This window comes from Hippocampus comes, unplaced genomic scaffold, assembly GCF_001891065.2.
Source record: "Hippocampus comes isolate QL1 unplaced genomic scaffold, H_comes_QL1_v1.1 scaffold674, whole genome shotgun sequence".
Classification (NCBI taxonomy): Eukaryota; Metazoa; Chordata; class Actinopteri; order Syngnathiformes; family Syngnathidae; genus Hippocampus; species Hippocampus comes.
Window position 1 is genome coordinate 51,186 of NW_017805878.1, and position 24,182 is coordinate 75,367.

General features: G+C 46.3%; 4 protein-coding genes across 18 annotated transcripts in view; all 4 read left to right on the plus strand.

The window, feature by feature from the left end:
• LOC109527185 (tapasin) overlaps positions 1-1,106 on the plus strand; it is a 25,345-nt gene extending 24,239 nt beyond the window's left edge. Inside the window, exons 6-9 of the mRNA XM_019888955.1 lie at positions 1-138; positions 249-350; positions 525-553; positions 632-1,106. Coding sequence (XP_019744514.1) covers positions 1-138; positions 249-350; positions 525-553; positions 632-643 — 281 coding nt within the window. The 3' untranslated portion in view covers positions 644-1,106. The remainder of the gene's footprint in view (positions 139-248; positions 351-524; positions 554-631) is intronic.
• A 727-nt stretch (positions 1,107-1,833) lies between these two features.
• On the plus strand, positions 1,834-8,405 carry daxx (death-domain associated protein). The gene is given in 11 exon segments (XM_019888936.1): positions 1,834-2,168; positions 2,723-2,919; positions 3,304-3,729; positions 4,274-4,456; positions 5,941-6,172; positions 6,238-6,392; positions 6,467-6,557; positions 6,759-7,050; positions 7,219-7,413; positions 7,726-7,843; positions 7,916-8,405. Coding segments are annotated over 10 exon segments (1,938 nt in total). The 5' UTR covers positions 1,834-2,168; positions 2,723-2,733; the 3' UTR covers positions 7,976-8,405.
• A 633-nt stretch (positions 8,406-9,038) lies between these two features.
• On the plus strand, positions 9,039-20,490 carry LOC109527182 (zinc finger protein 384-like). 15 transcript variants are annotated; one of them, XM_019888947.1, is made up of 13 exons: positions 9,104-9,213; positions 10,370-10,427; positions 11,276-11,343; positions 12,190-12,490; positions 13,788-13,910; positions 14,025-14,176; positions 14,532-14,608; positions 14,694-14,795; positions 16,206-16,328; positions 16,485-16,563; positions 17,515-17,673; positions 17,858-18,189; positions 18,295-20,490. In XM_019888947.1, exons 3-13 carry the CDS (start codon positions 11,281-11,283, stop codon positions 18,413-18,415), a joined length of 1,632 nt encoding a protein of 543 aa, XP_019744506.1. In that variant the 5' UTR covers positions 9,104-9,213; positions 10,370-10,427; positions 11,276-11,280; the 3' UTR covers positions 18,416-20,490. The 15 variants fall into 15 exon arrangements, with proteins under 15 accessions (XP_019744498.1, XP_019744499.1, XP_019744504.1 ...); XM_019888937.1 differs by lacking the exon at positions 10,370-10,427 and having other exon boundaries at positions 9,040-9,213; XM_019888944.1 differs by lacking the exon at positions 10,370-10,427 and having other exon boundaries at positions 9,040-9,213; positions 17,858-18,172.
• Positions 20,491-21,375: 885 nt separating this feature from the next.
• LOC109527190 (carboxy-terminal kinesin 2-like) lies at positions 21,376-24,111 on the plus strand. Its single transcript, XM_019888959.1, has 5 exons — positions 21,376-21,693; positions 22,241-22,340; positions 22,770-22,823; positions 22,895-22,978; positions 23,836-24,111. Exons 1-5 carry the CDS (start codon positions 21,616-21,618, stop codon positions 24,018-24,020), a joined length of 501 nt encoding a protein of 166 aa, XP_019744518.1. The 5' UTR covers positions 21,376-21,615; the 3' UTR covers positions 24,021-24,111.
• The last annotated feature ends 71 nt before the right edge of the window (positions 24,112-24,182 follow it).

Sequence of the window (24,182 nt, forward strand, 5' to 3'; positions counted from 1 at the left end):
GGGACGGCACCTACAGCCAGGACACCCGGTTGGAGCTCGACACGTCTGATCCGGAGCTGGGCGGCGGGGGGGAGCTCACCTGTGTCGCCGAGCATTCCGGAGGTACGCGGCGTGCCAGCGTGGCCCTCAGAGTCATCGGTAATATTATGGAACGTTTCCTCTATAAATCCGGATTTTTTAAAAATGTATTTTTTTGATCAGATCAGCCTGTTTCGGATGTAGTCCAAAAATGACTCTTGTCCTCTCAGGTTTCAGCACACCCTCCATCGAAGACTCCATGGCGATGGTGGGCGTGGCCCTGGTGCTCTACGGCTTCATCAAGTTCGTCTCTTGGACCTTCCTCCCCTCAGGTGGCCAAAATTTGCTCATCTAATGTGCATGTAGGGTGAAGTCTCCTTGCCAATGTTTTGCCAAGTTACCCTTTGCACCTTTGAGGCAGCCACCAAGAGCAAAACAAAAAAGAACGTAGTTACGCTTATGCAAGCCTTGGCCTCAAAGTGAATGTCTTTTATCGTTTTCTGTAGGTTCAACTGACGCAGAGGAAACCGACAAGGTGAGGTTCTTTCTCAAACAAAATGTCAAGCCAAATGTTTTGTCCGTATTTGAACTCTTAACGTTGAACTCTCTGCAGAAAGAGAAGTGAAGAGGCTTTGCCGATTTGTGGCGTGACACTGGAAAATCCAAACACCGTTGTGCGTTTCAATACATTTGACTTACTTTCCTTTCCTTGTTACACCTTATTGTCATTGTGACAACCAACAAGACTTTGTTTTGTAAAATACAAAAGTGAAAAATGAAGTCTTTTCTGCTAGTCTCTGATTTTAATCACGAACATTGCTGTGTGTTTTGAGGATTTGAAATGTACAACAGCAAAGTAGAATAACGCGTTTGAGCTCAAATGAGTGCTCGAGAAAGTTGCCAGGTTTGTTTATTTTATCTAATACATGTTTGTTTATTGTGATATTGCTTTTAATTTAAGTGTCACAAAAATAAAATAAGATTCTGAACTCACGGTACATCAAACTCAATTTATTGCTGTCCTTCTGTTGATAATCATTGACCTGGATGTGGGACTTTGAATTAATAAAGGACGAGATCAGACTTCAGTTTGGATCGAAACGTTTGTATCATGAGTAAGTTTAAAAAAAATCATTTTGCTTTTTTCCTTCATATGTATCATTCGTGTGTGCCCGTGTGAGGGTTTCTTCCATCCAAACAGCCCAATGTCCCGCGTGCTGTAAATGTTGAACGTATCGAAGATTTGTCCACAGAGATGTTATCATTTGCCAGAGAGAAAGTCTGTAACCGACACACTAGGATTCTTCGTCCGTCACCTCATTGAGTGTTCTGCACTGTGCTCTTCTTGCAGTCTGTTTTACAGAACGGCAACTTTTTGTGAGAGTAGCAAGAGTGCTTAATTCTAGTCATTTAAAGACGACTGGGTTTTACCCAGGAACTGGTGAACATTCAGTGATACCCTTTGAAACCTTTTCCAGCATCTTGCAGGGTGATTAAGTGATTTTTGTGCAAGCCACGGAAGAAAGTTTGCAATTTTGCGGCACATTTTTCGCCACAATTTCAAGAAGTAATCCAATGAGCAAGAATCATGCAAGAGACAAAAAAAAAGATGTGGTGCGCTGACAGGCGTTGAGTTTGTCACCTTTCTTTATAGTGTGCCCAATCAAAGCATCGAATTAATTGTGTGAAATGATTTTAAAGAGACTATTCTGTTTGTGTGCTGTTCCGTGACATTCCAAGGGTTCAACGTACGTTCTTGGAAACGTATTTTCATTGTAGAAGCACACAACAAGTTACCCTCCGGTACAGAGGGTGGCGCTGGTGCACAACTTATGCTATACGCCGACTGCTCGTTGAAGACGATCTTTCATCGTCTAGAATTTTTTTTCTTTTTAATGTTGTTTCGATGGATATAAAAATCCCGGAACCGAGACATATCATCTTGTTAGATAGCACCGGGTTCTCGACGAGACTAGAATTTATCAGTTTTTTTTTTCAAATCCCGGCAAGTTTGCGACGATCTTATTACTCCGCGTGAAGTCGCGCGCTAACTAGGGCGCTCATGCTAACGTAAGCTAACGTGGGGCAGTTTTTGGACAATGCCCGGTGGGGGTCGAGGTCCCGTCCTGAATATCATCTCGCCCTAACAGGTTGGTATACGTCAAAATGTTGGTCGTATTTTTACTTCATTTATTTGTCATTGTGTTAAAAAAGAGGGCCTTTGTGCTCGCGTTGTGTCCTGTGTGTAGCTTTATTAACTTCCTTCTTTCCCTTCTCAGCTTCGTTGGCGTGCTCGAACGACGTCTCCGACGTTTTCAATGGCAAAAATAAATTTGTGAAATAGCCTACATGCTCCCTCTTTGAGGACTTTTAGAATGAGCCTCGCTGAGTCAACAAAAGTCACTTTGTGATCGCTATATATTACTGTCCTTATTGATTACAGAACAACGTCTACAAGTCCCCTCGTTACTCGTCTTTTGTGTGGATCAATAGTATTTACATAGTGCTATTACACAATATGTATATACCGTATGAAAACTGTCTAAAATGCCCATGAGTAAGTGTTTGGCGCCAGAGGCAAGGAAAAAGTCCCTCTCAGGAAGAAACCTTGAATAGAAGACGATGCTCTCTGTGACATCAAAAGATGGTCATACTTGTCTATGTTATGTTCCAATTCCTCTTTATATTTGGTTTCTCAAAGAAGCATCCCCCAACATGGCAGACGTCATCGTCGTGGATGAAGAGGACGTCCCTCGGCCGCCGTCCTCAACTTTGGCCTCGTCGTCCTCGCCCCGCCGAGTACAGTTGACCACCCCAACCCACGTCACCCAGTCGCCTTTCGCTTCGGCCAGCAAGAACAAGCACGTTCTGCAGGCGGAGAATCACAAGTTGTTCTCTGAGGTCGTGGCGCAGTCGCTCTGTAAACACTTCTTTAGGCACACCAGCACAATCCTCATGAGACCGGATGTTTTTGTTTGATAGTCTTGCAGGACTATGGACGTGGACATCTCCAAGAGACAGTAGTGAAAGCAGTTGCGAATGATTAGATTAGATTAGATATCCTTTATTTGTCCCACACTGGGGAAATTGAATACCTCTCTCGCTTTGTTCATTTATTTATTGATATGTCTATTTGACAGCATTAAAGTTCAGGACAAAAGCAGACTTTTAGAGCTGGAAAAACTGGTGCAGGTCTTCAGTGTCCACATGTCCTTGCCGCCAGGGTGCTGCCATAGATGTCTCGTTCCCTGATGTTTGTGTTGTCTGTTTCCTGCCTCCCTTCAGTTTATGGAGCACGTCGTGGCCGTGACCCAGGACTGCCCTCAGGTGTTGGAATACCTGAAGATGAACCACGCCAAAGCCCGTACAGACTACCTGTCGTCAGTGGAGTTCCGTAACAGTTTGGGCCGATGTTTGACCCGCCTGGAGGCCAAGCGTTCCAGGGTATTTGTCTACATCTATGAGCTGTGCATGGTGCTCAAGCAGCACAAAGACAGGAGCAGGAAGAAGAAGAACCTTGAGACCCCCTCTACTTCCGCATCGGATTGTCTTCACTCTACCTCGTTAAAAAGTGAAAGCCAGACTGCCGAGACAGGCGCGCAAGTACAAGGGGGAAACCCGGCGGCCCAAGACGAGAAGCCTTCTACTTCGGGTCTCCAGAAAGACCAGCAGAAAGTGGAGGAAAAGGCAAGCAGGGCCTCCAGGAAGCAGGTTAGTGTCTCCGTTTTCAATTTGAGCTCCATTTAAAATTTGTTTATCGAGCACAAGTTGTTGCAAGGCTCTTGACATATGGAGCAGATCCAGAACCACACTCGTTACCGATGAGGAGACCCACTGAACCCTGCATGAGCGAGCACAAGGCGACATACTCGAGGATAAAAAAAACAAACCAAAACCCCTCAATAGTAGACATGTGACATGTTGTTGACATTTCGTAGAATATTCTAAAAACCATGCAAGGGTCACTTCAAATGCCTCTGAAATCCTCCATAAAAAATCAATTCACAATCAATAAAAATAAATGTAAGTGTATGTGATGTATTCAATCGCCCGCACTGCTCTTCTCACTAATCTCAAATCATTTGTGTGAATTAAGTTGAGTTGAAGGGCAAGTGTTCCCATTTGAAACTTCACGGTCATTTTTACCCATTGACGTCTCCGAATTTTGACCTGCGTGAGAAATTGGTGGATATTTTTCACTGGAAGTTGTCAGCCAGTCGAAGAAGTGGCTTCCCTGCTGTGCTTGCACTTCCAGATTGCGTATCTGGAGAACCTGCTGAAAGTCTACGACGACGAGATCTGACGCCTGCAGCGGACCCAGATGATGAAGATCTACAACAAGCTGTGCGAGCTGAAGGACTGCAGCTCGCTGACAGGGCGAATCCTCGAGCGCAAAATCCTCTACAGCGACACTAGCTATCCTGAGATCAGCAGGAAGGTGAGGGTGTGTCGTGCGCATCCAAACTCATAAAATTACGATGATGATGTCATTGTCACTCATGAGCTGAGCGTGTTTTCCTCATTGACAGCACTTGGGAAACACACACAAAAAAAAGAGCAACGACAACAACTCCTCCTCTTATGACAAAGTGGTATTGTGGTACTATAGTCAACGTTTAACCAGCATTTTAACAGTTTGGGGTTTTTCACGTTAGTTCGATGTTATTTTGTTTTGATGTTGGTATTTTTTGTTTCATAAGCAGTGATGAAAGTCCTCCGGATTTGAACATTTTCATGAAAATCCCTCTGGAAAATTGAGCATAAATTGCCTAAAATTAATCCGGATATTAGTTGACAACCCTCCGGAAAATTGAGCATAAATTGCCCAAAAATTAATCCGGATATTCGTTGACAACATTGAACGAACACGCGTTTTGAGTTCGTTGTTTTGCTTTCGCGAGCGTAGCCATGTTGAGGCACGAACACTAGTAACAGTAAAGAGATTATCGTCTCTTTATAAACACACTTGCTATAAACCCCAGTGGAACGAATAAAAGACGCCGTGGACAGTTGTTGTAGTGAAATATATATATTTGGACAAAAAGGGAAACACACAGATGAGCAGAAAAACGTGTCCGTCCGACTTTGAGCGTCGTGTCGTCTCGGCTAGCTTAGCTTAGCTGTTGTCGTAGCTCAAAGCTTCTTTGATCTGTGACGTCGGTTGCGTTGGCGCTGATTGGTTGAAACCAAAAGACGCACGCGTGCGTACATTTTTTTCCAGAATTTGGAGGAAAGTTCACTTTCATCTCTAAATAAGTTTTATTTTTGCGAAAATGCTTGGTTTTAGTTTCTTTTTTATTAGTTTTAGTATTAGTTTTGTATGGTATATTTGTCGAGCGCAACTTAAAAAAAAAAAAAGATATGTAACATCATTAAGTGTTATGTAGTAAACTACAGTTCGCAAACAACCGTTCGGAGTTTTTTCTCTACAGCCGTACATAATAATTAAGTAATGACATTAAAAATAGTTGATTGACAAAGATGAAAATGAAAGACATTATGGGTAGTTTCAGTTGTCGTTTAGGTTTTGTGCATGAAAATTATTAATTAAATTTTTTTTGTTTTGTTTTATTAGTTGGTTAGCTTTCGTTAACTTTGCTAAGCTTGCATTTAACAAGTGAAGAAAGTCATTTTAACCTGTAAAATTGAATAAGACACTTTTTCTCGTAAAAGGACACTTTTTAGCCTGAAACAATACTTTTCATTTAAGGAACAGGACTTGCATGTGTAATCCTGACAAAATGCAGCTTATAAAAAGGGAGTGTTATTTTTGTGACAATATGTCATGGTCCAATCAAAGATTTGAATGAGCCCAAAGCAGAGGTGGGAATGGTTTCTATTTTCTGTGACTTGTGGAACCCCGGCGGTCCGGGCTTTCCGGTTTGAGAAGCACAGCGCCCAATGGTTTGGTCGTCCCTTCAGATCCAGCGCTACATCAACAGCCCCGATGTCTGTCTCAACCCGCCCGACTACCAGGACATCCTCCAGCAGGTGCAGCTGGCCAGCAAGCGACACAACCTACGCCTGAGCAGCAAGGAGCTGGAGCGGATCGCCCGCAAGGCCTTCGCCGACACTGGCAGCAAAATCCAGCAGAGGCGCCACCACGACCTGCTCTACGACTTTGGCTGCCAGCTTACCAGTGAATACAATCCTGGTAAGACTCGACTTGTCTTGCGGAAGAAAATCACAACGTTCGCTACCTCGTCTTCGTCTCCAAAGACAACGACCCGGCGCTGAAGGACCCCACGCTGCTCCGGAAGCTAGAGAACAACCGCGAGCTGGGTCTGAACCGCCTGGAGGACGTCATCAACAAATACGCCATCCAACAGGACAACGCGGACAAGAAAGACAAGGCGCGGCGGCACGTCGAAGAGGTACGAGGGCTCCGTGGCCACCGACTGCATCACCATGGCAAATTTTCTCATTTGTTTTGTCTCATCGGGTTCAGTCGGATGAAGAAGAGGAGGAGGACGACGACGTGTCCTCAGAAGCAGACATTGAAGAAGAGATCCAGGCCAGCAGCCAGCAGGATGGACCAGGTCAGAAGCAATTCCATGTTCATTTGTCAGGATGTTTTTTTTTTTTTATCATTTTTCAGCTGCTTCAGGAGTTTTTATATACTTGTTTTTTTGTTTTTTTTAAATAAGCAACGGGGAGAAATTATTTTAAAAAAATAGATTTTTGTGAAAAAAAAATCCAATGGCATCAAAGTTAAACGCCTGTTTTGATCCGCTCATGAGATGACGACGAAGATGGCGGCAACGAGGAGGAGAAAATGAGCGGCAATTCCAATGAGGAAGTGCCGACGACGGGAAACGGCAGCGTAGCGGCGGCGACGGACAACGAGGCAGTCACCAGCCGCCTCCTCTCTGACGCCGGCATCTCGGCGCTGTCGAGTCGCACATCTGCCAGTGACAGCCCCAGCCAATCGGAGTTCGCGGAGCCCTGCGAGTCCTCGCCTGACGAGAACGCCCCCGCCGCCGCATCAGAGGAGCCCACACATCCTGTCAATCAGGTCACCAGCAACCAGAGGTGGGAGCAAATCAAGTCGAGTCAAATTTGCATTCGTTTTTTCCCAATTTTTTAAAAACATTATCCTGGAATCCAGATGGAATAGTTCCGAAGTCCCTCCCACCGTTTATTGCTTTGTGAATTTGGAACTGCGTCGCGTGTCAATTCAAGTGACTGGTGCTCCCCCAGCAGCGGCACGGACCCGGCAGTTACCTTCAACGGGGCACCCTTACCTCTCACGCTCGAGATGACGTGTCACTCGCCCATCACCAACGGCACCTCGCCACCACTTTCATCAACGCCCTACTGCAGACTGAGCAGGAGCCACAAGAGGAAAATACTGGACGCTACACCAAAGCAGAATCACATTGACGCCAACGACAGGTGACTAAGCCGGCATACATGCGCTCTTCCGGTACATTTTTTCAAACCTCAAAATCATCTGAATGCAATTTAATTTTAGCCGTGTCATAAAATGAGATCATTGATTTCCTCACAACTGGTGAAATTTGATACCAGAGCACTTTTTTTTCTTTCTTTTTCTTTTTGGGCAGACAATAAAATACATGGGAAGAAGACCTTGATAAAAAATTAACACATCTCGAATTACAATATTTTTTGTTCGGAGGTCACACTTAGATGAGTTTTGCAAAGTGATTAAGCTCTGATTTTGATCATTTCTGCGGAATCCTTCAGAGAGGTGGAGGTGCTGCTGGACATGGGCGTCATCTGCGCCTCTCCTCTGCGGGCCGTCGACCGGTCCGACTGCCAGCTGGTCAGCAGTTCACAATCTCCACCCCCCAAGAAGTACAAAGTAAGACACGGACCGCCCCGCCCCGTTTGGGCGCCACTTCACCCCACCGCTCACGCGGTCTTCTCTCGGCAGGTTAACGTGGCCACCCAGTGCGACCCCTTGGAGATCATCGAACTGTCCGACTCGGAATGACCAAGGGTCACAATTCCAAATCAGTCTCTTATCTTCTGTGAGTTGAACTTCCACTCAGGACAACCAAGGGGGCGCTGAAACGCCCGTCTGTTTACATTTGTATTCCTTTGTAAAAGTGCATTGGATGCTTTGGTTGGACCTCATATTGTGTGATGACCTGTACGATGGCAGAAACATTTTAAGATGATGTGGGCTACACTGAGCTCTGTGCATTTAGCATCTTTAGCCTTTAACAAGAGTGTGAGTGGGCTACAGAGCGGTTGAGATTTTAAGTTTGACTGTCAAAACCTTCAGTCTAAAAAAAATAAAATAAACTTTCATTTTGTGTGCGTGCCATTATATATATATTTTTAATATTTAGCAGATGTTCTTTCATGCTGTCTGGGAGACACCTGTGAAATTTTGCAATAAAGTTACTAAGCTTTTGAATTAAACTTTTTTTTCTTTTTAAATCAAGGACAGTGATGAGCAAATTATGACCCTGAAGGTCAAATATGAACCACTCCAGTCTAATTTGCCTCCAAATATTTTTCTGCACTGTTTAATTGTTCAAAATTTTTTCATTTATTTTATTGTTGCATAAAGCTCACTCATTATATAGCCTAACAATTCACAGGCTAGAAGACATCCTGTTGACGTTTTAATTATTGTCGTAAGCTAGGTTTATTTTAAGGAAACGTAGTCTTGAAATAAAGAGAGGTGCCATAAAATTCACAAGAGCATAAACTGATGCGGACGCGCGCACACACAGTCGCGATATATATCAAGAGAGAGACAACTATTCATCTACCGGAAGGCACCGTATTGACGTTCGCATTTTGTCAAGTTGCCTGGTGTAAGAACTAGGTTGTTTTCTGATCAAAATACAGTCCCAAATGTGCCCTTCACGCGTCATCGGGGTCCCCACCACACAAAATCACACTTTTGATAAAAGATTTCTGTGTGTACTTGGGAAACAGAATGTCTCACGTTTGCAATAAATGGCTTGAAATGTTTTCATTTGCCTCAGATTTTTAAGATGATTATGATTTGGTTTATTTTGAAAGAACCCAGCGGAATTGCACGTGTTCCTCTATGTCCAAATTTGACGCTGGCGGGTAGCTGGAGGGTGAAAAAAAAGCGAAGAGGGGGGGAAAAAAAGAATATTCGAGGGGTAAGAGGGGCTGATTTGGATAAACTTTCTCAACTGTCCCGACCCGAGGAACCTCCGCGGAGCCGACGGCCAGTCCATTTCACCGGTAACTACCTCCGGAGTCATTTGTCGATTGTTAACCGACTGTCTGCGAGCGCCGTCGTCGTCCCAGCGGCCGGAAGTCTGCATGAAGCTTTCGTCTCCCTGGCGAGGCGACGACGGCGTCGACGGTTTTTTTCTCCCCCTGCCTGCCCTTTTTTTTTTTTTTTTTTTTTTTTTTTTTTAATACGACACTTTTTTTTCTCTTTTTTTTATGTTCTCTCACCGCGATGAGCAGCGAGTAGCCAAGTGAGCCAGACAGCCAGCGAGGGTGTTTGTGTTTAGCCAGCAAAGCACACCGATGGCGCGGCCTCCGCGTAGGTTTAGCGAACAAAAGCAGAAAATTGATGGGGGCAAGTTAGCCTGATTAGCTTAGCTTAGCCTAGCCATGCTAACCATCGTGGTTCTTTGTAAAGTTCTTGGCAGGGACGTCGAGCTCTTCATCAACCGGTTTCCTCCTTACAATAAGAATGGTGTCTGTAATATTTCCACAGCTTGTGCGAATTGTTGATGAGCTCGTGGCCGGAGACGTTTAATTTGCATACAATAGCCAATAATGCTCCACATACTTTTAACTGGCTGCCGATCAATTTGATTCATTTGGAGTCGACAAAAACAGACATGTTAGTTTAGCCCTCTGCCTTTGTAGTCTAGTCTAGTGGTTACCAAACAACATACTACACTAAGTACAAAAAGAAATGATAATGCGTTCACGTCACTCTACCTGATTTGTTAAAGGAAATGAAATGACTTTACTTACAAGTAATGTCCAACATTTATAAAATATTTTGGCCCAAGTGTTCAAAACCAGGCCACAGTTAACCAACGGTGGCAACTCCTCGATTATCAAATTAATCGAGGAGAAAGAGAGACATTTGCAATGTGTGCTGTTTGGAAAAGAATAATTAAACTTTTTCTTAGGGATAATTTGGGACAAAACCATGAACTGAATCATCATTTATGCTGGTGCATTTTCTGCAGTCAATTTGATATAATGTCCTGTTTTCGAGGGAAGGGATGGCGTTTAATTTGTTTAAAATACAGTTAATTGGTTAATCAGAAACATAATCACTAGATGAATTTCTAATTTGAATAATTGTTACTTGCAGCCCTAATAGTTCATATTCTGTTGTAACCAACATTAACATTGTACTTGCATATAGGAAAATAAACCGTCCAATCGTCCCTCGCCCTGTCACGGTTCACCTTCGCCGTTTTGCAGTAGGTCTGAAATGTTTTTGTTTTCGCATTTAATTTTATTTGCAATCTGACAAGCGACTGCCATCTTTGTGGCGTTTCCAAAACGACGCAAAATGAAATAAGCACTTTTAACGGCTCTCAAATCCTCCATAGCAAAAATTTGCTAAACTATGTGAGCAATTCCACTCCTGACACTCCGGTCTTCTCACATATAATGTTCCATTTGTGCAATTTAAATCAAGATTTGCATGCACGTGCCGCAGTTTGAAACATCACAGTCATTCTGATGCGTTGACTCGGACACAAGCCCCCGTGATTTTGACTTCCCATGGAAACTTATCGGTGCAAATTTTTAACTGAAAGTTGTCAGCCAATTGGAGAAGAGGATCCCTGAGTTGTAGAAAGTGTCAAGTTTTGAGGAGATGTGTTAAGAAAAAAAAGAAAGTATTCCATATTACTTGAATTTGAACTCTCTGGAACTAGTCCTCTAATTTTCACAAGTCTTGGTGCGGTGAACATTGTGAACAAAGACCTTTTTTTTCTGACCTAGATAATGATTTGCTGATATGTGAAACTGCCGCATTATAGCGCCTTATTCAATGCCCCCCTCACCCCCCGTCCTCCTCCAAGTATTTGTGGCTGCCTATCGACAGCCTCTACGAGCACTCGATAGCCCAAAGTAAGGCCAATATCGGTTCTCACTCATCCCTAAAAACAAAACATGCTCATATGCATCAAGCTTTTATTTAATCTAAATCCTCAAATGGATGGCTGCTACTTTGTGGATTTGCGTCTCTTGAGGGGGCTTCTGGAACGTACGAGGAGGAGGGGTAGAGGTGTTTTCTAAGTGTGCTGCTTTTCAATTCCAGAAATAATGGACGAATCCCATTTCAACTCGTCCTACTTTTGGTCTCCCGTCCCCACTGTACAAGGACAGGTAGAGACAACCTTATTGTTGGCCTTGTCTTGAATGCATCTGGTGTCGTGGCATGTTTCTTCCGTGTCCCAGGATTCCTTGCAGTTTTATGTCCATGCCGACGCTTCCGCTCTGCCACGCACGCCACCCTCGCGTCGCTCATGTGACTTCTTTGACGGTTCCGCCAGTCACATGACCACTCCTGTCTAGGGTTGCAAAGGGGTGGAACATTGCCGGTAAAATTTCCGTGGGAAGCTCAGCGCGGGAATTGAGGAAATATTCCAAATTGGGAACTTTCCATGGGAATTATAGGAGGGGGCGGGTAGTAGAGAGGTGTCGTGTCAATCAAGTGTAAATGTGAACATATGGATTCGTCATAAGTGGACGCTCACGCAGACGTGCAAGCTTTCCTTGCCCAGATGCAAGGACATTCCAGAACAGCGTGTCGTTGCTCCTTCACTCAATATGCTCAAATATAGTTTCCCCAAACGATCATTCACTTCCCAATTTCCAGCCAGGCGTCACTTTGGTGAATCGCTGGTTAATCATCAATGATTGCCATGGAAGGTTTCCAACTTTGAAAATTCCTGGAAGTTTGCAACCCTACACCTGTCCCTCTCCTCTCATTTCTCGGAGCTCTCCTCACACTTCTGTTTGTTTGCTTCTCTTTGCATCTCACTTTTTGTTTTGTTTGTTTTGTTCTCTCTCCTCCGTGTCCTCCTTGCTCTTCCCATTCTTCATCCTCATGTTTTTGCCTCGCCCGCTTCCTCCAATCGCCCCTCAATGCCCTGCCCCTCACTTGTTCTCCCGCCATCCCTGCCGCCCCACCCCTCCGCTCGTCCCCACCAACACCCCCCCCCCTTCTAGATTGAGAGCGGCATGTTCCTGAACAAAACCAAGGAGCAGCTCGGCACAGAGAAGCCGGGCGCGCCGGCGTTCCCGCACTCGGCCGCATCCTCCGCCGCCCCGCACTACCCCACGGCGGTGCTCGCCATCCCCGGCCCAGCGGAAGCGGGGCCCGGGCTGCGGGTGGTCACCAAACAGGAGGGCAGCGGCTCGGCGGGAGCAGGAGGAGGAAGCGCTTCCATGGCCGCGCACGTCAACCAGTCGCACACATCGCAGAACGTCACTGTCGTGCCCGTTCCTTCCACTGGAATCATGACCGCAGGTGAGCGGACGCTTCATTACCGACACTGGACTGGCATCCAACTTGACATCAAAACAAAAAAAATCCACTTCATCACTTAATCCGACAATCCAATTGCGATTCAACCCCTCCCCTAATATAGCACTTTTAATATGCGGGGGGGGGGGGGGGAACGATTTTGAGGTCCTTTTCCCATGTATTTTTTTTAACAGACACAATCAATACATATGTTCCAATAAACGATCTCATATGTATTATACATAAATGTTTTTGTCTTATGTTAGTCTTGCGCTAAAATAAAGGCAAATGGATAGTGACTTAATATGATGTACTTCAGTTAGGGTTGCAAACTTATTCCTCACTCATTGTTCACGATGACAACTTCACCAATTTCGACGAAACAAGTGCGGTCTAAACATCAGTAAGTCATGAATTAGACGAACAGTAGTTTCAACAACACTGCGACTTTTTCACTGCAACTTGTCATGTTTCATGCTGACCTCATCTCGTCGCTATATAAACAATTAGAATATCCATTAAAAAAAAAGCCTGTTGCCAAGCAAAATGATGCATTTTTTTTCCCCCGAAAATGGAACCTTTGCCATTTGAAAATGGCATTCCACTACATTGCAATGTCTATTTGACATTGACGCATTGTTCAGCTCCGCACTACATGCTCACTCGCTGACACCCACATCACTCACCAGGCCTGGCCCCGCCTTTTAAAGCCATACACACTCAAAGGAATGTGAGAATAGTAACCCCAGGTGCCGAAAACAAAGAAACACACAAAACAACAACCTGTGCTTCACATGCACCTTCATGTCATCCATTTCTTTCAGATGATTTGAGGGGATCATCGGTAGAATACTTATACCACAGCTCTAAATCTTCTTTCTACCCACAATCTTGCTGCTGTAGACTGTAAATTTCCCCAGTGTGGGACAATTAAAGGATATCTTATCTTATTTTCAGACATTGTCAAATGACTGCTGTTAATGACGTCGTTGCTCTGGCTTAATCACAACTTACCGGATCTAAATCAACTGATCGAACCTCCGGTAATAAATATGGGATTGTGTGACAGTGTTCGTACATGTTCTGAAGTCATTCAAACCCTAAAGTCACCCTGTAGCAAAAGTAAACACCGGAGGTTCTTCCTTGCCTGACATCAACGCAAGTTGACACTGTCGCGCGTCAATTGTGATTTCGCTAGTCATGGCAAGAGATCCTTTTTAAATGTCAAATGGAACTTCTTGTGTTGTATTTCATGAACTTCATGTTGTTTGAGCTAATTTTGGTTTTGGTCTGCTGCCAGCGGGCCTGGTCATCACCACTCCCCCGGGCACGCTGGTGCCCACCGCCTCCACGCAGTCTTTTGTGGCCGGGCCTCACTCGGCCACCACCATGATCGTGTCCGCCGTGCACCCCTCAAACGCAGGTGAAGTTGTGGCAAGGGTTCTCTCTCTCTCTCTTCGGGCTGGCACAGGGCTGGGTGATAGGACGGCATCGAATATCGCCGGGATAGATGGCGAGCTGACGCTTGTGTCCGCAGACAAGAAGAACAACACTGCAGGACCCCCCGCCGTCATGGCGACGCCGGGCAAGCGGGGCAGGAAGAGCAAGCAGACGATGAGCAGAACGAGCAGCGTCCTCCCTCCAGGAAGCGATGCGTTAATACTGGCCCACCTGGCCGCCACGGGCCAGGTACGCCTCTGTAGTTTTGCCGTCTGGCCCTCTTGGGCACTTGTTATGGGGCTTGCCACAGTGGCAAAAAAATGTGAATTTGAGGGGTCCTTTGTCATCCACATTGCCACTGTCAGATCAGTTCCACTCATGTCACATCAGTAGATCACTTACACCACATTGCAAGTGATACCAGATATCATCCAGGTCCACTAAGAGTAACCAAATTCAACCAGCATACAATGGATTCACTATACCAATGGCAACTGGTTTAAAAAAAAAAAAAAGACCTTCATCCAAACATTTCGCCTTTTTTACGTTCACCCGTTCCTCGGCGCTCTTGCGATGTTTCTCAAGAGTTTTCTATCCTCTCCAGCATCATTCTGCCGATCCTTACGACCTCTCCAACGATGAGGACGACCACTCCAGTAAAGAGGGCCCCAAATCCTACAGGTTGTGGCCTCACACATCTGAAAAACAATGATCAAGCGTTCGGCCTGTGAAAGTTTTCACCTCCTCCTCCCATTCGACCTTCAAGGTGTCGCATGTGCGCCGTGACGTTCTTCAGCAAGTCGGACATGCAGATTCACGCCAAGTCGCACACGGAGGCCAAGCCCCACAAGTGTCCCCACTGCTCCAAGTCCTTTGCCAACTCCAGCTACCTGTCGCAGCACATCCGCATCCACAGCGGGGCCAAGCCCTACAGCTGCACCTACTGCCAGAAAGCCTTCAGGCAGCTCAGCCACCTGCAGCAGCACACACGGTACCCGACCTTTTCACACCATGCATGTGCCCGCCTTGCTGTGCATGAGGCCCCCGAGCGAGCGAGTTGAGGGAGACGGGGGAGATGCAGCTGTCTTTTTTCAAGGAACATTTTGTTCATCATCCCGAAAGCAATCCTCTTCGATCTGCTTTGGCCACTCAGCAGAGGCAATTGGTAACAGACATGTCTTGGGCATGCTTACATCAAAATCACCCAAAGATGAATGAGTTGGCCTGTTTGGAGGGGGCGGTCCTGTCCAATGCAGATGAGCCGCCGCCCCCGCTACTGCCAGGTCACTACCGGAGTACCACTTGCGCCATTTCCCAACCTTACTGCCAAGTTGTGGGGGGAAAAACTGTTCGTGTTTGAATGAGCCCAATCGTGACGTCGCAATGTGGTGAAATTCAAGGCTGTGCTCTCATAGGCACATTAGAGGTTTAGTTTTCCAACCGTCGTTACTGTTCCTGCAAAGCATCAAGATGATGTGCGTGAGTCATGTGTGAGGCTCTCTTTCTATGCATTGCGTGTGTTAAACGAGCAGTTGTGTGAAGGTTTCTCATTTTCATCACATTGATGCGAATTCCAGTTAGCCTGTCGGTGGTGTTTTGCAGCACGTGTTAGCATCAAGCTCGCAGGTTTGCATTCAATTAAATTAGATGGTGTAGTTGATTGATCATTGTTGGGTTAAAAAAAAAATACGAATAAACAGTACTTCATTTAGTTTTGTTTTATGGGTCAGGCTGAGAGTAAACTTCAACTAGGAGCGACAAACTGCTTGAAGTAAGCATGCTGTGCATCTTGGTTGGTTTTCGAGCACACTGGAACACTTCCAAAAAAGTGTTTTGATTCGTGTAAATGTTTTGTGATTGTGCTTGAAAGCGCATGGGAGGGTCAAAACTATGAAGAGGTCCGGTTCTTATTCAGTCTCCTTTGAATCTTCACCTATGGCAGGTGGGTTTGGACCGCCTCCCCGTTGGTGGGTTTCAATTTTTCGTGCATAGGGAGTGATTCCAAACGGAGGCCGAGAGACCGAGACTGAGAGAGAGCGAGAGAAGCGTGACTGACTGTGCTTGCTTCTGTTGTACTTCAGTGTTTTCCAAAGTCGGACATAGCGCAAATGAGCCCAAACCAAATCACTTGAACGCATGATTTGCTCTTGAGTTCACTGTGAAGTTTGGTCATGCTCCAGCCTAAAGATCTCTCGCTCTTTCTCTCTCTCTCTCTCTTTCTCTCCCTTGTTTGTTTCTCCCTGGGTCCATCCCCGCCTCCTTCCTCCACCCCCTCCAAGTCCTTTGCCAACTCCAGCTACCTGTCGCAGCACATCCGCATCCACAGCGGGGCCAAGCCCTACAGCTGCACCTACTGCCAGAAAACCTTCAGGCAGCTCAGCCACCTGCAACAGCACACACGGTACTGGACCGGACAGGATCGGGCCGGGCCGCCCGCGGGGGGGTGTCGGCGGTGGGCTCCGCGGGAAAAGAAAAAGCGGCAGGACGCAGGAAGTTGTTCTTCTTGCCGTATGAGTCCACTCAGGATTTGTGCTGTGTGTGTCTGTGTGTCTCTCAGGATTCACACGGGTGACCGGCCGTACAAGTGTAACCATCCCGGCTGCGAGAAAGCTTTCACTCAGCTCTCCAACCTGCAGGTAGTGCGAATATGCCCACCCACTCAGTCACTCGCGTGGACCAAATTGTTGGTGCTCCTCTGTGAAGGAAAGAAAAACCTTGCAGTGGGGGGCGTAGAAACAACCTTAATCCGACATGCGCCATGACGACGAAAGATGAAGGAAAATGAACCGGTGACAATCGGACATCACTTTGGAATTGTGGTTCAACGTTGTTGCTGAAAAGAACAAACATTTAAGGCTGCATGATGCCAGCTCTGATTAAAATTTGCCATTGACCCGTGTAATTTGACCATCGGGAAAACCGAGATGTGTTCTCTTATTAGCATCGCAGGTGTCATCAGACTTGTAGTCACATTCTTGTCAGCCTGTTTACATAGTCAACGGTGCAGTGTGATGACCTGCTGTGTACCACACTAAACATGTACCAGACGAAGCCAAGGAGAGCACTGTCTCAATTTTAGACGCGCGCGTTAAAGGTAAACCTTGTAAGATCATCTCAAACAGTGTGCTATTCTAGTGACGACAGGCGCACGTATTATTCAGACATTTCACATCCACGGGGGCCGTAGCCAACCACCCCGGACGTAGCTGCCGGAGGAACATTGGTGACAGTATGAATGTAACAAAAGAGCCCAAAGAAATATTGAAGGTTGAACTCCCAAGGTCAGGGTACGGCAGGGGTTTGTCATGGTGAGTGATGGCAGCCACATTTTGTGCAATTGCTCGGTGATAAATGATCTGCACTGTTCCATCGCAGTCTGACCAAACTGAGAGGCGCTCTCCGACAAACGGATTTTGGGACCTTTAGATCAACTTGGTTGTTGAATTTCACATTTGATGGGTGGGCAGGGACTCCAGACACATAATTATTTATAGACGTGCAACACATGGAAAAGGAAAAAAAGTCCCTTTTCCATCATCCACGTTTCCCTTTTTTGAATGCGATACCCACACTCTCTCTTGCTGCAGTCTCACCGCCGGCAGCACAACAAGGACAAACCGTTCAAGTGCCACAACTGCAACCGCGGTTACACGGACGCCGCCAGCCTGGAGGTGCACCTGTCCACGCACACCGTCAAACACGCCAAGCTGTTCTCCTGCGGCCTGTGCAACCGCTCCTACACCTCGGTACGGGTCAGAGTGATGAAACTGACTAACAAGTGTCCCGCCCTACGAGTTTTTCTTGTTACGAGCAGTCGCCCAAGTTTGAGTTAAAACCCGAGCTTCGGATACGGCATGGCGACATTTTTGGGGAGTCTCACGCCGTCCCGTCCATCAGCGTCACGCTGACCTCACGCTTTTGTTCCCCCAGGAGACGTACCTGATGAAACATATGAGGAAGCACAACCCCGACGCGCTCACGGCGGCCGAACAGACGCAGCGCTCCGGCGGCCGGGGCCGCGGACGCGGCAGGGGCCGGGGTCGAGGGGGCTCGCTGCAGGGCCCGGCCAACCCCAACAACGCCGGCCCCCCCGGCGGATACCAGCAGCCCGGCGAGGGAGTCATCCCGTGCCCCTTCGATCTGCACCAGTACAAGACGGTGGCGGCCGGCGAGATCCAGTACAAACCGGGCACCGTGGCAGACCACAAAGACCTCTGCCTCACTGTGTCCACGTCCGCCATCCAGGTGGAGCACATGAACTCATAGGAAACCAGACTTGACTCCATGTTTAAAAAAAAAAAAAAAAAAAAAAAAAAATCCCCAAGAGGACTGGCTTTTCTACCTGTATTTCTGTGTGGCTCTCAAAGGGATCGATCTGAAGACGCGCAGTGTTTTCACAACCCCGACCAAGAAGCTTTAAGGCAGAGTGCGGCCCGCGGTGTCCAGTTTGTTTGCCCAAATCAGAAGCGGCTTCTCCATCTCCCATGAGGTGAGAGACTTTTCCGAGTTGTGGTTTCACCTTGTTTGGACGAAATACAGACGCTACCTTATGAGGTGGGGCGGAATTCATGACTGACTTGTTGCAAAATCTAATACTACAAGTGATACAGAGTCAACCCCCTTTTTAAGGGGGGGGGGGGGTTCCAGACCAGACCCAGAGATGTTTCCCCCCCCAACCTGATTTTGAGCAAAGGCAGCCATTTTTCATGTGAAAAATGTCACGGCACACCCCACCATATGAATGTCACAAAAGTCGACACAATGAAATCTCAACAAGCTCATTTTCATTCTCGTGCTTGGTGTGAAATGCCGGCCTGACTTGATCCGTTCTTCGAATGGCAACATGTCAATGGGCAGGTTTCTTGTGCCTTCTGCCATTTCATGGAAGCACACGCATGGAAGAGTTCCGCCTGTCAAAATGAACACAAATGGCCTATTTCCACCACACCTCTGATAATCTCTCACGGCACGCTGTTTGGGAATCAGCAAAGGAGACCCCATACATGATTTAAAAGAGAGGAGAAGAAAAACGTAATATATTCACACAAAAGAAATGGCAAAATATTCAACCAAACCACATAATTTCATCGAGTTAAAGCCTGCTAGCTTCTCAAGGGTCACCAACATGCCCCCCCCCCCTCAACCACTTTGAGTAGCCTGAGGGCCTGTTCTATAAGTAAGTCCCGAGTAAATTTTTTTTTGTACGATGCCATTCATTAAAAAAAATGTGACACTTGACAATGAACTAACTTGTTTGTTGTAAACGAATTCATTGATTTTTTTTGTTTTTTAAACATAGTGTAGTTCAACAGTCTGTATTGTATTGCATGACCCAACCCATAGCGTTTGTGGAGACACCCTAGCCGGCGCAACGACTAGATGATTTACCCCAAGCAAATTTGTTCATTCGGAAGTGCCTATCAATCTGGTTGCGCCGGAAGCAGCTCTCCGTTTGTAACAGGTTGGTGACGCCTGTGTCACGGTCATTGTAAACCTGTAAAGAACTTTGACTTGGCAAACGGAGCAGCAACACATTCAAACGGAGCGTTCTCGACGTCTCCTTCTTCTTCTTCTCCGGGGAATTGAATTGCTCTACCTTCTTGTGTACGAATGCCTGAATCTTGTCAACGGGACTGTTGCTAGCTCGGGTAGCGTCTGTCGTCCTTGCGGGAGGCATCATCACGTGCGTCGAGAAAGACGAGAATCCTGTCGCCGGCCGCTCAAAATGCCCGTCGAGGGACGTTTGCCGAATGCACTCAACCGGGCAGGGCTCACGAACTAAGCACTTGATGAAACCCTGTATGTTTGTCACCTGTACTTTTTTTTTTTTTTTTAATATGTTCGTATTTTTGTACCGGCAGACAAAGGTGAGAGCGTGAATGTGAAGAAAGGAACGGTGTTTTGTTTTTGTTTTTATTGTTAACTAATAGAAATATTAGTGACCCTCTGTCGCAACATTTCAGCAGCCAGTTGTTGGGGGAATTCATGATTGTATGACAAAATGGCTGACAGGTACTGTTACTATTAATCTTTTCTTAAAACACACAAAAAAAAAGCTTTTTCGTGCATACTATGACTCTCATTACAACTGTATTGCAAATGTTATCCACACTATTATCAACTTAAAGGCATTATTATTATTATATGGCAGTATGCTGTACATAAGAGTTTTCTGTAAAAGGGAAGCATGTCCTGTGAAAAACATTCCCCCCCACCCCCTTTAAGTTTTTTTAAGACACAATAACAAACTTCCTCTGTGCATTGGAATTTAACAAAAAAAAAAAATATTAGTGATATTCACTCAAATGATGTTTGGACTGGAATGATCAACAAACTGATAATATTTGGCAATGTGAAGTGACAGTGAATACAATTTACGATATTTGTTCATCTCGACTCACTTGATGCCACACGTTTTCCTGCGTGTATCCATTGTCTGCATAGGAAAAATTATGAATTACCATTCAAGTTATGGCTGATGCTAACGCAATGAGCCATGCTGCTCTTTAGCATACTGTATGCTCACCCAGTGGGACTGTTTGAGAATAAAGTTGGCAAACAGATTTCATAAATGGTTTTGTTCTTCACTTTTCATAGCTTAATGTGGTTTTATTTGCTGTGCGTGATTTTCAACTGCAGTGGCTACATTAAGTTAAGAGTTTTCAGATTGTTAACGCTACTGTGAGTTTATTCGAGACATTCTGACCAGCTTTGTACTCTGAACTTTTCTTGGACAAAAAAAAACTTACTCCAACACACTTTTTGCAGCTGGACAGTTGTTTTTCTGACCTGGAAATAAAAATGTATTTTGTGCCGCTTCGAGGAGAAATTGGTGCATTTTAGAATTTGGGTCACTTTTGCTAAAAAGTAGTTAACATTTGCTGCTTTTTGGACGCGGGGTTGCTAGTTCCGTCCGAAAAGTCGCCTGATCTAGCAACAAAAGTGCTAAAACTTTGAAGCTGGACGTCGGTCGTGTTTGTGACCCAAATGAAGTTCAAACAGATCACGTGGTCGGCGATTGCGAGCTTAATAATATCGACGGACTGTTTTGTTTAGAAAAAGTGACGCAATCAAAGGCTCAACATCATAAAGACATGCTAATTCGATGGCATTAGTCCAGGGGTGTCAAACTCAAGTCCTGGAGGGCCGCTACCCTGCATGTTTTCCAAGTCTCCCTGTTGCAACACACCTGATTCAAATGATCAGATCATCAGCAAGCTCTGCGGAAGCCTGACATTGAACCTGTTCATTTGAATCAGGTGTGTTGCAACAGGGAGACTTGGAAAACATGCAGGACAGCGGCCCTCCAGGACCTGAGTTTGACACCTATGCATTAGTCAATTGAATGAGGCCACTCAGAGTGAACACATAAAAATGACCACCAGCGCTCCTTCGGCGCGCGGGGCATTCCGAACACAAAAACAAGTCCTCAAAAAAAAAACAAAATGCGAAGGCGCGGTCATATGCGGGCTCAGCCAATCACGACAGCCCATTTTGCGGCGCCATTCAAACAGTTGCCGTTCAAAATTTTAACCGCCGGAGACTTGGCAGGCAAATCCGCACCAGGACATTTTAACTTCGAGAAAAGTTGTTTGTCCTCACGAAGCTCACGTTTCTAACTCGGTTTAGTTTCCTAGCAGCCGCGGTGTTTTGACGACGTTTTGGCTGTTCTTTCAAGCCAGTGAGACATGTCTCGACTGCCGGTCATGGCGAGCAAGCGGGTCCTCGCCAACTCGGAGAACTTTCCGGGTGGGCAGCCTGTTCAGGTAAAACACCTTTGCCGTTTTCTCTCCGTTTCACGCGCGGGATGAAGAAATTGAGCCCTCTTGACTCGTACTCAAGGTAATTTAGTTTCAGTTCGAGAGCAAGCAACCGAAGCCGAGCCAGAGCGCTGTTCAAAATCGAACAACTCAACGGAGCTTCATGTCAAAACAACACGTTGAAAGACGCAAACAGTTGAAACAAACAATACAATTGTAATCAATTGAAGACAAATATGCGCCGGCTCATTTTCATGTAGTCTTCCAAGGCTAAATGCCACAGTAAATTTGCACTTTATGAAACCGCTCCAGTTGTAATCCCTTTCACACTTTCGAGTGATTGTGCAACTGGTTCCATTTTCCCCAAAATCGGCGTGTCGCCAAGCTCGCTTGCATGATCTCCGACAAAACACACCCAAACTCAGTACAATCGTGAGCCACCATATACCATTGCAGTGATGCGCTGCCCACAATGACGTCTGTCTGTCTGGATGGATGGATGGATGGATGGATGCCTAAATAAAGGTTTGATTTGAAATGTTTACCACCGCAGAAGAAGTCCCGGAAGGAGCCGGAGGCTGTCAAGCCGCCTGCCGCTGCCACTGTCCTGGGCACCGGACGTGCACCCGTCACAGCAACCAGGGCACCCGTTTGTAAGTTCATTCCCGTCGGACACTCTCATTCGCCACCCAGTCGCAAATACTGTTAGATTATTTTGTTCAGTCTTAATTTAAAGCGGCAGGTTTCAAACTCATTGGTTTCAGATCTGTTCAAAGCTAACCTATAAAAGGATCCGACCTAAATGCAGGTGCATTTCGGTAGAAGGACGGGCTGCTAGTAATTTGCCCCCGTCTGGCTTTGTTTCTTGAAAAGAAGACAAATGTTGCAGTTTCCTAAAACACTTTTACATTTGCCTTTAAAATTGAGCAAAAACGCAATTTTGTTTCCTGACTGCACAGAAAGGTGAACTTTACACCAAGGGCGCTCCCCGAGCCGTGATTTTGGGTGTACCGATTTTCATCCTGCTTTAAGGAGTCCACTGTGTGATTGAAATTCCCCCTCTGTCCTCGTCCCCTCCGCAGCCAGGCCGATACGAGGTGTCGGAGCCGCGACGGTGGCCGTCGGCCCCTCCAGGGGTAAGAGGAGGTGGGTAGTTGACGCTCACCCGGTGCTCTGGCTGACTTTGCTGCTTGATCTTGCCCATCAGGTGTCCACAAAGCGCCCGTGGCGTCGACCGTAGCAAAGGGAGGCAAAATGACAGCAGGGGTGGCCGCCTCGGAGCCAAAAGCAGGTAAAGGCAGTCGCATTAAGCTCAACTCAAGTGTATTTCGAGAGCACTTGAAAGCAACCACCGCTGTATACAAAGTGCGGCACATGCAGCAAAATCATTCCTACAACAAACAATAAAACAAGTCATTAATAACCAGTACAATAGAAAGCACAAAAACAGTCAAACTAAAAATCAGGTCTCATGCTGAGTCAAAAGCCACAGAATCGAAATGAATTTTAAAATGACTTTCAAAGATGGGAACATTCAGCGGGAGGTCATTCCAAAGAGAGGCAGCGGCAACAGAAAAGGCTCCATCCCCTCTGAGCTTAGTTCTCGGTACCTTCTCATAGTGTCTGGTCCGCACACCTGAGAAATCTGGGCAGGTGCGTAGAAGCTCAGAGAGCTCGGGCGGGGCCAGGCCATTTCAAGATTGGAGAACAAATAAGAGGATCTTCAAACGAACTCTAAAATGTATCGGGAGCCAGTGAAGGAATGCCAGAGTAGGAGCGATGTGCTCCCTCTTACGAGTACCAGTCGAGAGGCGAGCGGCAGCATTCTGGAGCCACTGGAGACGCTTCATGGAGGATCGGCTGACTCCAAAGTAAAGTTCATTACAGTAATCGAGCCGGGATGTGACAAAGGCATGAAGGACTTTCCCGAATGCTCACCAGAGAAAGGAGAGTCTTGAATTTAGCCAGCTGCCCAAGATGAAAGAAGCTGGAGTTCACAACGGCACCAATTTGCCGGTCCAATTTCAAATCGCTGTCCGGTTTCGGACCCGAGTTCAAGACTAAGCTGAGTCACACGTGAAGAGCACGTTAGGAAAAACCAAGGGCATTCTGGGTGGGCTTCTGTCTGACGATCGTGTGGCTCTGTAGGCGGCGTTGGGGGGGCCCCCCGCAGGCTCCCGTGGGACATGAAGGGCAAGGTCAGCGACATGAAAGGGAAGATCCAGGACTACCAGAGCAAGATGAAGTCTGCCAACCTGGAGCGAGAGAATCTGAAGGACACCCTTGCCAAGTCGCAATCGAGGGCGGCTGAGATGGAGAAGGACCTCAGGTAAGGACACACGCCAGGCTTTTCCCCCGGCTTAATTTGTGGCCGAGGTCATGTTGCTTCTCTCTTGTATGATATTTTTCTTTTCTTGTTTTCCCCCGGCTCAATTTGTGGCCGAAGTCATATTGCTTCTTTCTTGTATGATATTTTTCTTTTCTTTTTCTCTTGC

What these genes read in the sequence shown, in the direction of transcription:
- LOC109527182 (XM_019888952.1), top strand. Translation starts at nt 11,281, where the DNA reads ATGGACGAATCCCATTTCAACTCGTCCTACTTTTGGTCTCCCGTCCCC. An exon ending in CGTGCACCCCTCAAACGCAG is followed by an intron (nt 13,911 to 14,024) that starts GTGAAGTTGTGG and finishes TTGTGTCCGCAG; the next exon opens with ACAAGAAGAACAACACTGCA. An exon ending in ACCTGGCCGCCACGGGCCAG is followed by an intron (nt 14,177 to 14,531) that starts GTACGCCTCTGT and finishes TATCCTCTCCAG; the next exon opens with CATCATTCTGCCGATCCTTA.
- LOC109527190 (XM_019888959.1), top strand. Translation starts at nt 21,616, where the DNA reads ATGTCTCGACTGCCGGTCATGGCGAGCAAGCGGGTCCTCGCCAACTCG. An exon ending in CGGGTGGGCAGCCTGTTCAG is followed by an intron (nt 21,694 to 22,240) that starts GTAAAACACCTT and finishes TTACCACCGCAG; the next exon opens with AAGAAGTCCCGGAAGGAGCC. An exon ending in GGCCGTCGGCCCCTCCAGGG is followed by an intron (nt 22,824 to 22,894) that starts GTAAGAGGAGGT and finishes CTTGCCCATCAG; the next exon opens with GTGTCCACAAAGCGCCCGTG.